This window comes from Xiphophorus hellerii, chromosome 14 (assembly GCF_003331165.1).
Source record: "Xiphophorus hellerii strain 12219 chromosome 14, Xiphophorus_hellerii-4.1, whole genome shotgun sequence".
Classification (NCBI taxonomy): Eukaryota; Metazoa; Chordata; class Actinopteri; order Cyprinodontiformes; family Poeciliidae; genus Xiphophorus; species Xiphophorus hellerii.
Genome location: NC_045685.1, coordinates 14606359 through 14620739, shown reverse-complemented (window position 1 = coordinate 14620739; position 14381 = coordinate 14606359). Strand labels below are relative to the sequence as shown.

Here is a 14381-nt window from a genome sequence, read left to right as displayed (position 1 = left end):
CAGTTTTAAGAAAGGTGTAAATAAGCTTAAATATGCAATTTATTTAAATTAAATAATAAAATAAAACCTACTGACTGTGTCTCAGTAGGTCTTGTTTAGTTTTTCTACATGTTTTTAGTATCTTCTAAGAGGAGCCCACCTCTCTGATTTTGAATGAACAAAAATTTAAATCTAAATCTGCCAGGGTATGAAGAATCCTGAGAGTGGAAAACAATTGGATTTCACCACTGTTTCACATTAGCAAGTCCATCTGAAAATGGTCCAATTTTGGTGAACCGCAGTATCTTTATGCACAACATTCAAAACAAACTGGAACAAGAAGAAAACCTGGGAGATGCAATTACCGTAGCAATATCAATGTTTGCAATATCGCGCTCGCAAAAGAAAGCTTGGAGGCAGTTTTTGATCAGAAATGATATTTCAAAAAAGCATGATTTCAAACGCTCCAAGCCAAATGCATAATATTCAGCCAGTTAGAGAGACTGTGTGCTTTTGATGCCCACATTAAATGTATATTTTTATCAGTTGAGGTGCTGAAACTCACAAAAAACATAGTTGTGGTAAAAGATCACCACCATTTTCTATTACTTTATCAAATTACCTGTTTTTCCCTCCAGAGCAGCACCCCCTCCTCAATCAGCTGCTGCTTGAGTCTCAAACCCTCATCCAAGGTCTTCATCTGACCCTCCACGTACGCCCGCTCTTTCTGTCCCAGATTCCTAGAGGAAAAGCCAAGAGAGGAGGCGCATAGAACCATCATTATTGAGGAAAACCTCAGCCACCCAGGCTTCGGTCAGCCAAGTCGGCGCAATCCAATTTTTTAAAAGGGCCTGCGGTGCAGTAGAAATCCAAATGGGGTGGGGTTAAAATAAAACAGATATAAATAAGATGCTATGTGGTGGAGTTAAATCATTTTAGAAGTCTGGCTAACAGAATGTGAGTGGAGACCTTGTGGAAACATAATGGGATCGACTGCTTCCAAGTGGTACTTTTTTTTTAGGCTGGCAGAAAATAAATGAAACAAATAGAGAAGTGTCAACAAAAGAAGTGGGTTAGTGTGCATTTACGCAGCAGCTTACATTCCTGCATATCACAATGGTAAAACATGACACAAAGCGCAGCTAAACACACACTTCCTGATTATGACAAAGCAAATCTAGAATTTATGAGAGTTAAACTGCAGAAATAAATCTAAAATAAATAAAAGATTCGAGTCAAACTGGGCTTTAAAATCCAGTAATTCCACGTATATCAATGGATATACGTTTCCATTGATATACGTTTCCATTGCAGTTTCAGAGCAAGTCTGAAACTGCACATTTTTTCTTATCATAGAGATACAATGCCCCCTGGTGGCACAATGATTAGGTTACTATTGCTGCTCAGGTGTGGTTGTAAGCCAATCATGCAGTTTCTGAGATAAAATCCTCCTATTAAAAGAATTTTATCACTGTAATTACAAAAAGAAAAAGAAATTGCTCCAGATGTCCTGTTCCAATTAATTCAAAATCCCATTTACCATCTGATTTACTTTGAAGAAAAAAAAAAAAACTGGGTAATTTAACAGGTACTGAATCTCAGTTTTGATCCAACTTACCAGCAAGTGTTCTGGCAGCGAGCGTGGCTGTTGTATTCATCTGAAGCGTCGCAGCAATCTGCCGAGAGACGCAGGAGAACCCCGTCCAAACCACATAAAAACAAAAACAAACACAAAACAGAATAGCAGCACACAGTGTGAACAGAATGTCACTGCTCTAAATTAAGGGATCACAATCAAAGAGCAAACACAAGGGAAAATAGCAGAATACCATACTAGATTATACTGAAGGACAATTAGAAACACTTCAGATGTTTTAAAGGTTTCTCTTAGTGAATACATCAACATTATGAGAAGTCGATATTTACAGCTTGAAAAATATTTACTTCCTTATAACATCTCTATTTTGTTCTTCTATTCTAGTTAATAACCTCTATGTGAGCAGTACTCAAGCTTTTCATAATAAATACCACCATAGCAAGATTTCTTTTTCAAAACACAACAAAGAAAATTAACAAAAGGGTCTCAAAAGACTTTTTCATTGATCTGGATTTTAAAATCCGATATGGCTCAATTGCAAACAACTTTCTACATCCAAGTTCTAATACCAGTATTAAATGAAAGACAACATTTGTAGCCATCTCCTGGTGTGATGCAGTTCATCTTTGTCTGTTCTAGAAGTTCTTTAAATGTTCTCCACCGCACTTCTCTTTTTTCTGTTCGAGCAAGGGTCCTTTTGATTCTTCTTTGCCTGTCAATGCTAATAAATACTCAGTACCTGGACAAAAGGGAGAAGGAGTGATCCAAAGTATTTTTTTTTTTAAAACCAAAGGAAATGCTGCATTTAAATTGGAAATCAAGGTACCGGAGTCAGGAGGATGGACAGACTGGCACAGAATCCTAGGAGTCTGAAATTTCAGAGCACCTAATGCTACCAGAACAGAGTTCCATGTAATTAAACACCTGTAGTATCACTGTCCGGGCAAACTCTGTTCTTCAGCTGCAAAAATGTATGCACATGAAATTAGATGGTGTGTAAATTGTGTCTTTATCCATCCATGTTTTCAACTGTCTGTTCATTTTGAAGATGGGGACTGACTGAGCCACTGACTTTTCATCTTTAAAGATGAAGATTGAGTCTTTGTGCCTACATCACATATCTCTCGAATTCACAGAGGGTCTCTTGACATCAACCACTGATAATATCCACTGAAGCAAATGCTCTGATCTGGCTTTTGCTCAGATGTTTCACCAGTAATGCGGGCACAGTGTGAAATTTCGCATTTATCCAGAACCCCATCTGTGGCCAGCAGAATGAAAAGTTTTAAGACCGTAAAAAAAATAATAAAATTAAAAAAATAGCAGGGAATACGACAACCCATCTGAATTTCAAATGGGATGAGGAAAAGTGGTGATGTGTTTGGTTTTTAAGTGGGTATGGTGAGACAAATGGGAGGAGAATAAGAGACAAGTGGAACATTTTGTTCTTTTGATAGTTGCATGTGGTCTAATTCTGCTTCTACGTCTATATATGTGCTCCATGAGATTAACTAGAACAGAGAGTTACTGAAGAACAAAAGCAGAAAAGAAAGGTGGCATTAAAAAAAACCAAAACATCCATTGCGGTAAAGTTTTAGGTTTTCAGCAGGAATAAAGAACAGTTTTGAAGGGAGAAAAAAAATAAAGCTGGAATTAACAGGATTAAAGAACTTCATGGTTACATTTTGCTTCCTGCTTAACAGTAAACAAGATACAGCTGCTTGTCCAAGTCGGCAGAACGCACAAAGGAAAAACAAACTGAATTTTGAAGTTAAAAGAGTACTTCAATTTTTTTAGATTTAAACATCTATTTCCCCGGAGAACGTTTACTTCAATACTCATCTAAATATACATTCAACTACAGTCAAAACCAGACGCTTACATAAAGTGAATAAAAAAGGCCTTTCATAAGCTTCTCACAATGTTTTGCTGGAGCTCTGAACAATCCCACAGTATTATGCTGCTACCTCCATGCTTCACAGTTGGGATAGTGTTCCCAGGCTTACTGGTGTCCCTCTTTTTCCTCCAAACATTCTGACCAAACAAATTCCATCTTAGTTTCATCAGACCAGAGGACATGTTTCCAAAAGGAAAGGTCTTTGTCCCTGTATGTATTTGCAAAACTGCAATCTGGCTTTTTTTATGTTTCATTTAATGACTTCATCTTCACTGAATGGCATTTCAACCTATGTCAGTACAGGATATTCTTCACTGTGTTCCCAGCATCTTAACAAGGTCTTTGGCTTTTATGTATGATGATTGGACATTTTCATCATGTCTACAGTATGATTGCATATACTATGCAACTTTTTGAACATATCAATTCAGCGTCTTCAAACAGGAAATTGTTCCCAAGAAAGAACTAAACTTGTGCAGCGCCACAATTCTCTTCCTGATATCTTGGCTGAATTCTTTTGACTTTTTAACTGTGTGAAAAAAGAAAGAAGTGTGTCTAAGGTGTAGCCTTAAAATACATCGACAGGTGTGCCTCCAATTGACTCAAATGTGTCCATTAACCTATCAGAAGTTTCCAAAGCTATGACCTCATTATATCGGGTTTCCCTCACTGCTTAAAGAAATAGAAATCATTCTGTATGTAAACATTGATTTTGAAAAAATTCATAAATAAATCTATTTATTTATTTTTTATTTTTCACCAGTGCAACTCAGCATAAAGTTAAAGCTTACCGCAGATGCCATCATTGACTCTAGATGATGGGATGTAGTGCGGCCTGAAGCCCAGGTTGGTGCAGTAGAACCGACCACGAGGACACGCTGAGGTGCCTGAATAGAGCCAGATTAAAAAGAAATCAAAGGAAGAATACAATGCATAATAATTCTCAAAAACTAGTCGTTTTAATTAAACTAATTCATTGGAGTATTTAAAAATTCCAAAATGAAATTCGGCTTTTATTGCAGAACATCTAGCTTTTTTTTTGAGTGCATTTATTCAGTAGATTTATGTTTAGGAACAAGAATAGGCATGGAAGATGGCTGAGTTTATGTCTGGTAAAGGAAAAATTAAGTCATGTTTCTTGATCTTATAAGGTACAATAAAAAAAAAAAAAAGTGAGATTTATTTTAATAAAGGGAATTTTTACACAATTTTAAATTATTTCAGAACATTCTTAATATTTTCTTACTGAAAAATAGCGCTGAAATTGAAGGTTGTAGTTTTTCTATATTTATGTGTGATATTGCTTCCGCCACAAAAGATTAATTTATTTTTAAAGGACCTATAAACATTTTTATCGAACGTGATAATTGTGTGTCAGTTGCATAACATACAACTGTTTTTTTATGGGCTTATGGGTTTCTGTTTCGTTTTTCCTCCAGTTTATGTTTATCATTGTTTTATATTTTTATTTGGAATTCAACAAAGACAACAGTCTGTAACTGTTTGTACCAGTTTTAAATGGTGTAACATATTTCTGTGGGAAAAAACCCCCCAAAAACGTTGACCTATGCTCCTAGTTTGGATGCAAATTCTTAACTAGTTCCAAACTTGTTTTGAATATGAAAACTATTCATGAGAAAATGGACACAGTTATATCTTATCTAAGCGGAGGTCTGATGAAGCGTCACCTTTATTATCACTCGTTTTTCCTGGACTGTATCTGATGTAAAACTCCACCAGGCTTGATGATATAGGCACACTCAACATGAGCTCAGTTTGGCATCATTAACCTCCTACTTGTGCTGCTCCCCTGTGTGTAGCGGTGAAAGAGGGTTATTATAGCACTTACACTGATGCTGGCGAAGGCACAGTTTATTAATGACCCTTTCAGTAGACCACATACCCCATTTACAGGAAACTTTTTAAATTAAGCATTAAACAGTTTTATTTTATTCTTAAATTTACAAAAGTTTAACTGAATGTTTTGCAGCAATGAGAGGCATTTACAATATTTCAGCTCATAGAACATTAGACATTTTCTTGGTATTTAGTTCTTCATCATACATTCTCAATAAAAGACACCAGGACTAGAGAAAAGTTTTGTTAGTAGATTAGGCTGTTGAGTCACAATGACCTGACAACAAGTTTGTGTGTAGAAATAAACATGAAACACTTCAAACCAGACGCCTGGTAGTAGCAGTCTGAGCAACCTGCAACTGGTGAATGGTAGATTTTAAAAGACATTCACAGAATGCATACAATCATTCAGACAAGACAAAACATAAATTAAAATTTCAATTTCAGGAAGGCACTGGAGCCTGGCTGGCAATATTTCTTAAATGATAGAACATGGACTTTTTTTAAGCAAAGAATTATTTCAGTCTTATTATTATTATTATTATTATTTTGATTTTACTGAGTTAACTGCCAGCCTTAATTGAATCCAGCCATTTTAATTAAATGTGCAGTTTTGAAAGTGAGTAGGAGAAATTGACATTATGGGAGCTAAAGGGAGCAGTTAAAGCAAGATTAGCAATGGCCCTAAAACTGAGCCCTATGGAATACCAAACTGGAAAGTTGATTTAGTCAAGAAGATCTAGTTAGTATATATACCCACAACTCTTTAGTGTATGTGACAGTATGTGACGTTTTGAATTAATAGGTGGAAATATGGCAATGTTTTTGTTTTGTGTGTGAAATTTTTGAAAATCCAAAGAAATTGTTTGAGATTCTCAGTCAAAAAGCACTATGGCTGAGTGCACATTTCATAGCGCAGCATAGGGTGTAGTAGTGCAAGTATACGGACCGGGCCAATGCCTTTACAGCACACGTACATGCGTCATATTGTGAGTGGCAAGTTTGCCTTGGAAACCAACACAATTATGCTTGGAATCTGGGTTTTTCCTAATGAAAGAAATACTAGAGTTCACATCTAATTTATTATTTGATTGATCATTTTATCATACATTAATCTATAATTATTTTAGTACAAATAGTAGTGATCATTACAAAAAATATCTGCATATCAAAATATGACAAAACAACCCTTAGGAAACGCAGTTTAATTTCATTCAAGCTTAGAAATAAGAACTAAAATGCATATAGTTCAACTAATTTGTCAACAAAATAAAAACAAAATAATCAGTAATTTAAGTACTAACCTCTTTTAGTATAAAAATTAGTTGGCCCTAGGGCAACTAATAGAAGTGTCAAATTCATAATGATCTCATTAAGGTTAATTGTGCTTCGTTTAGCCTTCATAAACAACCAAACCAATTAAAGATAATAACCATCTGAACTAAACAGAATATTGCAAAACAGCTTTAATGTTGCTGTTCAAAAGAGCTGAACACTTTATTTCTAAACAGTAGAATAAAAACATAATATTGCTCAAAGTCAAACGTCTGTGCCTGCAGCTAGTGATTACACAGTCCTGAAATCTGAATGATGATTCATCTGTTATTAATCCATGTTTACCTGGTTCATCAGATCCATCTGCGCAGTCGCAGTAGTCGTCGTTCACCTGCTCGAAAGGAATCATTTTGGACCCGTCTATGCACAGAAATGACTTCCTCTCCCTGTAGAACCTTTTATCTGTTAAATCAAGAGAAAACATGGCCATGAGCTACACAGAAAAACACAAAGACAAAATAAGAGTCATTTTATGAATTGATGTAAGTAAATGGTTGTGATTCTCTGAAATCTACATGTTTGTTCCTCCAACTGCAACCTATACATCTAAATGTTTTACAGATCTATACAGCCTGCGGTGAAGTCAGCTATATATGAACTAGTTGTGACTATGAATGAAGACTTATTGATAGCATAAATACGACGTGAGCGACTTGGCTTTAGCTAAAACGGTGAGCTGAACTCACAGGACGATGATATTCCTCGGATTTTCCGCGACTCCACAAACGCAGCCCAGAGAAAAGCTGCGATGATAATGTGGAAACGCATCTCAGAGGACAAAAATGAGCACTGCCCTCTGTCAGCCACGTCTCATTAAAGTCCCGCTCAAGGATATTTCAAACTCAGGATGCAAGACCAGTGTTTAGACCGTTCATGTTCCAGCTTCCTGAAACATTCCACAACGTGACACTTCCCAAGCTTTCTATTGGTTCGAGGCTGAGGGTTGGACCAATCACGAGTTAGAAGCGTCCCACGCAGGAGACACTGGAGAAACATTTGCTTGTATTTAACGTTTGAAAAAATGTTAGACTCCGTATGCTAGTAGCAGACTGCAAAGTAGGTAATAATAATTTAAATTGTAATTTGGAATTTTATCATATTTTTTATATTTTTTTAAATATTTTTTTTAACACATACGTTTCATTGAACACCTTTATAAAATGTCAGCTGAGCGTTTCACTATGCATGCTGGTTGTTTTCAACCCTTATTAAGTAATCACAAATACAAATGTAAGTTATTGCTTTTAGAAAACGAGATTATTTAGGCAAAAAGGTTCAAATGTTTTTTCACGGAAGTAGTGGAATATTTAATCTTTTCACGCTACCTGACAAACTTTTTCACCTCTTGAACTTTTTTACATTTTGTCACATTGAACTCACAACTTGAAAGTATGTTATTGATACCTTTATATATTAGGACTATACATCATAATCGTGCATAATTGTAAAGTGGAAGGACAACACTATATTGCTTTCTTATATTTCTACAAATTAAAGTGTGGGTTTTACGTCAGGAAATTTGTGCATTTCATTTCAGCACCATTTACTAATCCAGATGTTTTGTGATCAGAGGTTTGTTAGAGAACATAGTGAACAAGCATCATGAAGACTAACTAATACAGTCAACAGATTAGGGAGGACGTTGTGGAGATGCTTAGATCAGTTTTATGTCAGAAAACAATATGCTAAGCTTTTGAAATCTCACAGAACATTATTCCAGAGGGGAAATAACCTTAAGTATTAAGCGAGAGCTACAGTGGGAGGGTAGATATTCATATATTTTTATGTGCCATTGAACACCCCATCCTACAGTATATCCAACTGAGAATACGTGGGAAGACTTTCGGTGTATGATCATAGATGGTCTTCATCGAATTTGACAAAGCTTTTACTATATTGACAAAGCAACTCAGCATCCACCAAAATGCTTGCAGCTGTAATTGCTGTGAAATCTGGTTATACTGGAGCAGAATGCAAATGCATGCCATACATTTCCGGGTTTTATTTATGTAAAATGTAACTTATAAAATGTTCCTTGTGCTTAGCAATAACGTAATACTGTGTGTGATGTGAAAAGATCAGTGAAAGTTTAAAGGATATGAACATTGTTGAAAGAAATACAAGCTTTTGTTAGTCATCTGGATAGATGGATAGATTCAGAAACATATAAAACAAAATCCCTTTATTACAATGAAACAATTTCATACAAACTTTACACAATTGCAAGCAAACTCAGTTGTACGATTTCACTTACATTGTTCAGCAGGAAAACAGAAACTGGACAAAAATCATCTATCGTGTGATATTATTTTAGGGCTATTATTTATCATTGTTCAGTCGTGTGTAGAGACCTGTTGTACTGCACAGGGAATCCTTACTCTGGATGTAAGAAAAGTCTCTGATCATTCCTGGGAAAGAATGTGAGTCCAATGGTGGACGCAGGGTCAACAGTGGCATCAGTCCTGATGTCACATACGGGGACATGAACCCACCCAGACCACCGCTGGCAGAGGAGTAGGCCAGACGCAGGGGGCTCACACCAAGGTGAGGACTAAGCCCATAGAGGCTGTCCCCACCGGGAGCCGGGTGGACGTGGAGAGGGGAGAAGGCGGACTTGGTCCCTGAAGAACCAAGAGCTCCCGGCAGTCCGGCTGCAGGCTTGAACACTGAGCTCTGCAGACAAGATGGAGACAAACTGCCAGTGTCAGTTTTTTTCTCCTTAGAGTTCAGGACCAGCTCGATGGATTTCACAATGTCCCCTTTACATGTTCTCACCATGGACTCCAGGGCGTCTCGCTTCTTATGGGGGAAGATCTTAGCCATGATGTCAGCAGGGTCACGGTCCAGATTCGGGAAGTCTTTGGGTTTCTCTGACTCACTGCCGGACTCTGGATCAGAGGACGAAAGTGACCTCTGTGGACTCTGAGTGTTATCTGAGAGCTGATCAGATGGCGGTGATGGACTTCCACTATCACTGGCGAGTGAAGAGTTGTTGTCCTTGCTGGGAGACAGATCCTTTCTGTCACTTGGAGAGGGCACCCGTGCATTCAGGGACGTAAAAAGTGGCTGACCCAGAAATCCACTGCAAATGCTGTATTTGCTCACTTTGTCATCTGAAACACAGAGGAGAAAAGAGGAGTTTAATAAGTGGAGTGTAAGCTACTGCTACTGGGGCCTTGAATTTAGGACACTTTGACAAATGCGCTAAATTTATACAAAACTAAATAAGACCAGTTTATTTTAAAGTTATAACAGAAACATTTCAATTCTTATTTAATGCCTCCTGAGCAGATCTCATGCACACTAATTGCATAGCTACTTTAACGGTGAACGAAAAAAAAAAGTTTTAGAGTTCCTCTCTGACTCACTCACCTCTGCACCCAAAATAATAATTGTGATAGTGCTCTCAAATAAAATTTTGCGTAAGGCCTCGAACATCCTTGAACCGGCACCGCTGTGCCATTCTGTCCTTGTGCGCAAAATTCTTAATCAATAATATATACTTTACGCAACGTTTACCCTTTGCTTGGTAAACTATTCCTATGGTAGTAACCAAAAAATATACAATCTGTGTAGTACGAAGTTATAACTAATAATAATTACTTCAGGTTATACTTAATAATTCAGAATATCCGCGTAAAACCCACCCTCTTTATGGTTCTGAGCGCCAAAAACGTCAAAACATGGAGCTGGTGGCGTGTTGCTGCTCGCCGCTGGCACTCCGCGCCCTACCGCCGGCCCCTGACTGATCCCCGCCTGCCCTCCGATGCCTGGGCCAGGGTACATAAGTCGAATCTCCCGCGCTTCGTTCTCCTCCTGAGCCTGCTGCCTCCTGAGTGCCACCTGCGCCGCCATCACCCGCTGCCGCTCCGCGATCAGGGTGCACTTTGCGCACACGCAGTCTCTCCAGCGGCAGAAGCGCTTGTGGCCCTTCAGCGCCGAGACTACGCCGTGGTTCCTACACCGGGCGCACTTCGGGGTCCTCGGGTAGCCCCTCTCCAGCGCAGGGTTGCAGGCACGGAGAAAAAGAGGTGGATGACGCAGGAGAGAAGGGGCCATCGGGAGTCCTCCAAGCGACCCGGTGGGGTGTCCGGCCATAGAGAGCTGTCTGATCCTGCTCTCCATCCAAAATGAAAGACTTGAACTTCTCCAAAACGGATGAGCAGTTGGTAGAAGGCCTTTCTGTGGAACTGAATACTCTATTGTGCGCTGGCACTCTGAGACAGCGCTCCTTAAAAGTCCCTTCACCAGGTGGTTTGACATGAAACCCAACACCCTCGTCACACCCCTTTCCGCTCAAGACTCCTAAATCCCTATCATGTGTATTTGCGTCCGTGATTAGTGAGGGTCTAATCTGATGCAACTGAACCATTCATGTAGACCTGCCATGAAAAGATGTAAGTTTTTTTTTAAATATTCAAAAATGTCCTAAGCTGGAAAAAGACTGATTTGCATTGGAGTTTTGCTTATGATGGCTACATTCTATATGCCAGTATGTTACAAACCAAGTGTAAAATAAATGAAAGGGGCGGGGGAAAAACATGTTGCCTGAGGTTACATTCATTCTGTTTCCTTAGTTTTCACTATTTGGATTTTTTTAACACAACAATAGCTCCAACAGCCTCAAAAGCAGCATGTAATTATCGACCTGGTTATTCTGTTGAACAAATTAGTTTGACAAAAGAGCCATCTGCCAACAAACAGTCAGTGCGATTCAGGGGATACCTAATCACACCTTGTCACTTTTCTTCCACTTCTCTGCATTCAGAGCAGGATCCAGATCCAATTACACACGCAGGACTGGCTTTAGTTTTCCTTAGCACAGTCGTCGCTAAGGAAAACTAAAAGAAAAACTGCCAGAACAATTTCTGTAAACGTTTGTAGTCTTTCAATTTGCTGTAATTTTAACTTGGGCTTTTTTTTTTTAGATGTACATAAAAAGATATTTTTAGGTGGTGAGAGAACTATACAAAGGAATCATTTGTAGGACTTAAAAAAATGGTGTGCAGCTTTTAATTTATGATCAATTTTCCATTATCCACGCATGGTCAGAATTATACAGGCCAAATTATATAAGACCACACAACTTTTTATTATGGATGAGTTCCCTGCCCTTTACCAATATGCACATCCACACCACGCTGTTTTATAATCATTAGAACAATTTTGGCATAATTCTGTCTGGATTTTTGACCACTCCCCTTTGCAGAATAGGTATTTTATTTAAGGGATTTAATTAAATGGGTTGTTTTTTGAACTGAGCCATTTCAACAATATTGAGGTCAAGGCCTCATCAGAGGTTTTTATGTTTGCTTGCTTCACCTATTCTAAAACAAGTTTCATTGTCATGTTAGAACATCCATTAGTGCCATCTGACCAAAACTGTTACCTCTGCATCTGTTAAAATGTTCAGGAACAGTCCAGAAACAACCGAAGTTAAACTCTGTTATAAACTGGAAACTACTGAGAGTACCGAATCCACAGCTGGATGGTTGAATTCTAAACCTAAAAATTAAAACTGGTTTTCAAACCATGGCATGAGCCTGCAAACCAGTCAGTTTAAATAAACTCCATAATTTCTGAGAGAAAGAATGTTGCAAAACTATGTGGTTTCTCTGTTTCTTACCAAGTACCATTTATCCAATGTTTACTGTGGATCTGTGTCTATATCTTAATCCTGCTTGAATCAAAGACAATTCACAGAGAATTTAAACTTGTGTGCCCACTTCTTGTTCTAGAAAGGCATTGAATTTGCATGTTTATATATATTCATTCCAGCTTAAAAAGAAATTATAGTTTAAACATGATGAGTGGATATAAATCTCTGACATCTTTTTCAGTAGCTTTGTGGGTTTTTCCAAGCAGTTCTGATACCCATCAGTAATTTTATTTGAAATGCTCCACTTATTTAGTCAGCCAGTCTGAGCCTTTAGTGCAATCAGACACAAGAATGGTAGATAAAATGTTATAACGATGCTATCTGAAGCTGTCTCTTAATCATCTTGAATGAGACATAAAGGCTTCTCTTGGCCTCCCTGTAGTTTTGACTTCATATTCCTTGTGAATAATGGATGTGAATTAAAGAAGACGTTAAAGGAAGTACAGAGTTTCTTTGTGGTGTTACGCAGAGATAATGATTCCCTGAGGGGCATCTCTGAGGAAAGATCTGCTCCAAAAGATGCAAGGGGGAAATTTTATTTCTTGTAAGCTGTTGCTGCTCCGTTGGGCTTGTTGGTGTGTCTGATAAGAACCACTGTCTGGTTCTGAAGCCCAAGCTCATGAGAAAATAGCCATACATTCTTCAACTCTTCTTGACACATTAACCTCTACCGTTATTCTCTTATGACTGATGGCTCTTATCAGACAAATGGATCCTTTGCTACCTATGTGAGGAAAGGCTACATACACAGCAATGTGTGCACAAACATATTCCATATTAAGAAAAACTCCCTGGCATTTACTGTTAAAAGGACAAAAAAGTAAACAAATTATCAGATGTTGATTTATATAGAGCTTGTTTTTTGAGAGCAAGTCTGCTTTTTTCAGGAAGATGTTCACCTTCGCCCTAATGGATAGGGGCTGGTGCAGCCTCACTGAAGCTGTAAGAACAGGAAGATAATCTAAAATTCATCTATCACCCAGAGTGCACAGCCCTATAAACACAAATAAATCCCAGTGATGCAGATGCTCTTTGGACGCACATGCTCTTTTTATCATTTCATCTGCTGTGAAGGGGAATTTGATGTTTAGATTTGTGGCTGGCAAGTTTATCCAGACTCTATAAGCTGATCCCACCTGGCTTTATTTAATATAGAACATTCTAGCGGCTATAGCCAGAGTAAAATTGAGTCACTGAAAAGAAGAGATCTAGTAAATACTGTGTCTTTGTCTGGTTAGTTTAAATCTCTTCAAGATGTAAAAGTTTTTATTTGAAAAGACTGCTCCTTCAAAAAAATGACCCTAGTAAATAAATAGGAATACATGGCATTTCACAGAAAGCCTACCAAAACTACACAAAGAGTGCATCAAAGACTCGTCCAGGAGGTCACAAAATATCAGAAAAAACCCACCAAACATGCAGTTCTGACTTGCTTCAGTTAAAGTCAGTGATCATGGTTCAACAACAAGAAAGAGACTGGACCTCCATGGGAGAGTGCCAGGACCACTGCTGACCAAATTAACATATCAAACATTTGGAGTAAAACAAAACAACAACAAAAGTTACTCAACATTTTGGGAATATATTCAGTGAAGGTCTTTGGCATAGCACTAGCACAGTATTTGACACTGACAGTCAAACATGGAAGTGGAGGTATGATGTTCTAGGGCTGAATTGAAAAATATCTGCTAATAAGAACGGAACATCAATATAATATAAAATAATACTTGGAAGTTATTGCAAACAGTCAATGGCAGTGGTATCCACCAAAGTAGGCAGAAAGATTGTAGGGGCAATTAGTTTTTCACATTTGGTTTGATTCTTCCCCTTAATACCTTAAACTATCCTTTAAGAACTGCATTTTGAATTTAGTCAGGTTATCTTGGTTTGATACCGATGTCTGTTTTATGGTCTATTCTATTCTATTTGCACACAAAAATATTCCACCAGAAGCAGGGAAGGAAAAACAAGGTGACTCACAGTCTCACTTGCACACTCTATATTGCACAACTTTGAAACCAAAACTCAATCCCTGCCAAACACTTAATCTAATAAAA

General features: G+C 38.0%; 2 protein-coding genes across 3 annotated transcripts in view; both read right to left on the bottom strand.

Moving 5' to 3' along the window:
* The window catches only part of LOC116733291 (glucosidase 2 subunit beta-like), a 145518-nt gene extending 137969 nt beyond the window's left edge, over positions 1-7549 (bottom strand). Inside the window, exons 1-5 of the mRNA XM_032584088.1 lie at positions 7352-7549; positions 6951-7067; positions 4265-4360; positions 1598-1655; positions 602-719 (exon numbers count right to left, since the gene is read on the bottom strand). Of these exons, the coding sequence (XP_032439979.1) occupies positions 602-719; positions 1598-1655; positions 4265-4360; positions 6951-7067; positions 7352-7433 (471 nt within the window). The 5' untranslated portion in view covers positions 7434-7549. The remainder of the gene's footprint in view (positions 1-601; positions 720-1597; positions 1656-4264; positions 4361-6950; positions 7068-7351) is intronic.
* Positions 7550-8830: 1281 nt separating this feature from the next.
* LOC116732165 (doublesex- and mab-3-related transcription factor A1) lies at positions 8831-11092 on the bottom strand. Of its 2 annotated transcripts, XM_032582156.1 has the most exons (3): positions 10313-11092; positions 9441-9778; positions 8831-9338 (listed from the first exon to the last, which is right to left on the bottom strand). In XM_032582156.1, the coding sequence occupies exons 1-3, from the start codon at positions 10926-10928 to the stop codon at positions 8985-8987; spliced, it is 1308 nt and encodes a 435-aa protein (XP_032438047.1). In that variant the 5' UTR covers positions 10929-11092; the 3' UTR covers positions 8831-8984. The 2 variants fall into 2 exon arrangements, with proteins under 2 accessions (XP_032438047.1, XP_032438046.1); XM_032582155.1 differs by having other exon boundaries at positions 8831-9778; positions 10313-11089.
* Positions 11093-14381: the final 3289 nt, after the last annotated feature.

Bases quoted from the DNA above. Each gene is read 5' to 3' on its own strand.
- LOC116732165 (XM_032582155.1), bottom strand. From the start codon at position 10,928: ATGTCAAACCACCTGGTGAAGGGACTTTTAAGGAGCGCTGTCTCAGAG. The intron at 9,779-10,312 runs GTGGGTTTTACG...TCTGTGTTTCAG, and splicing joins CGCTCAGAACCATAAAGAGG to ATGACAAAGTGAGCAAATAC.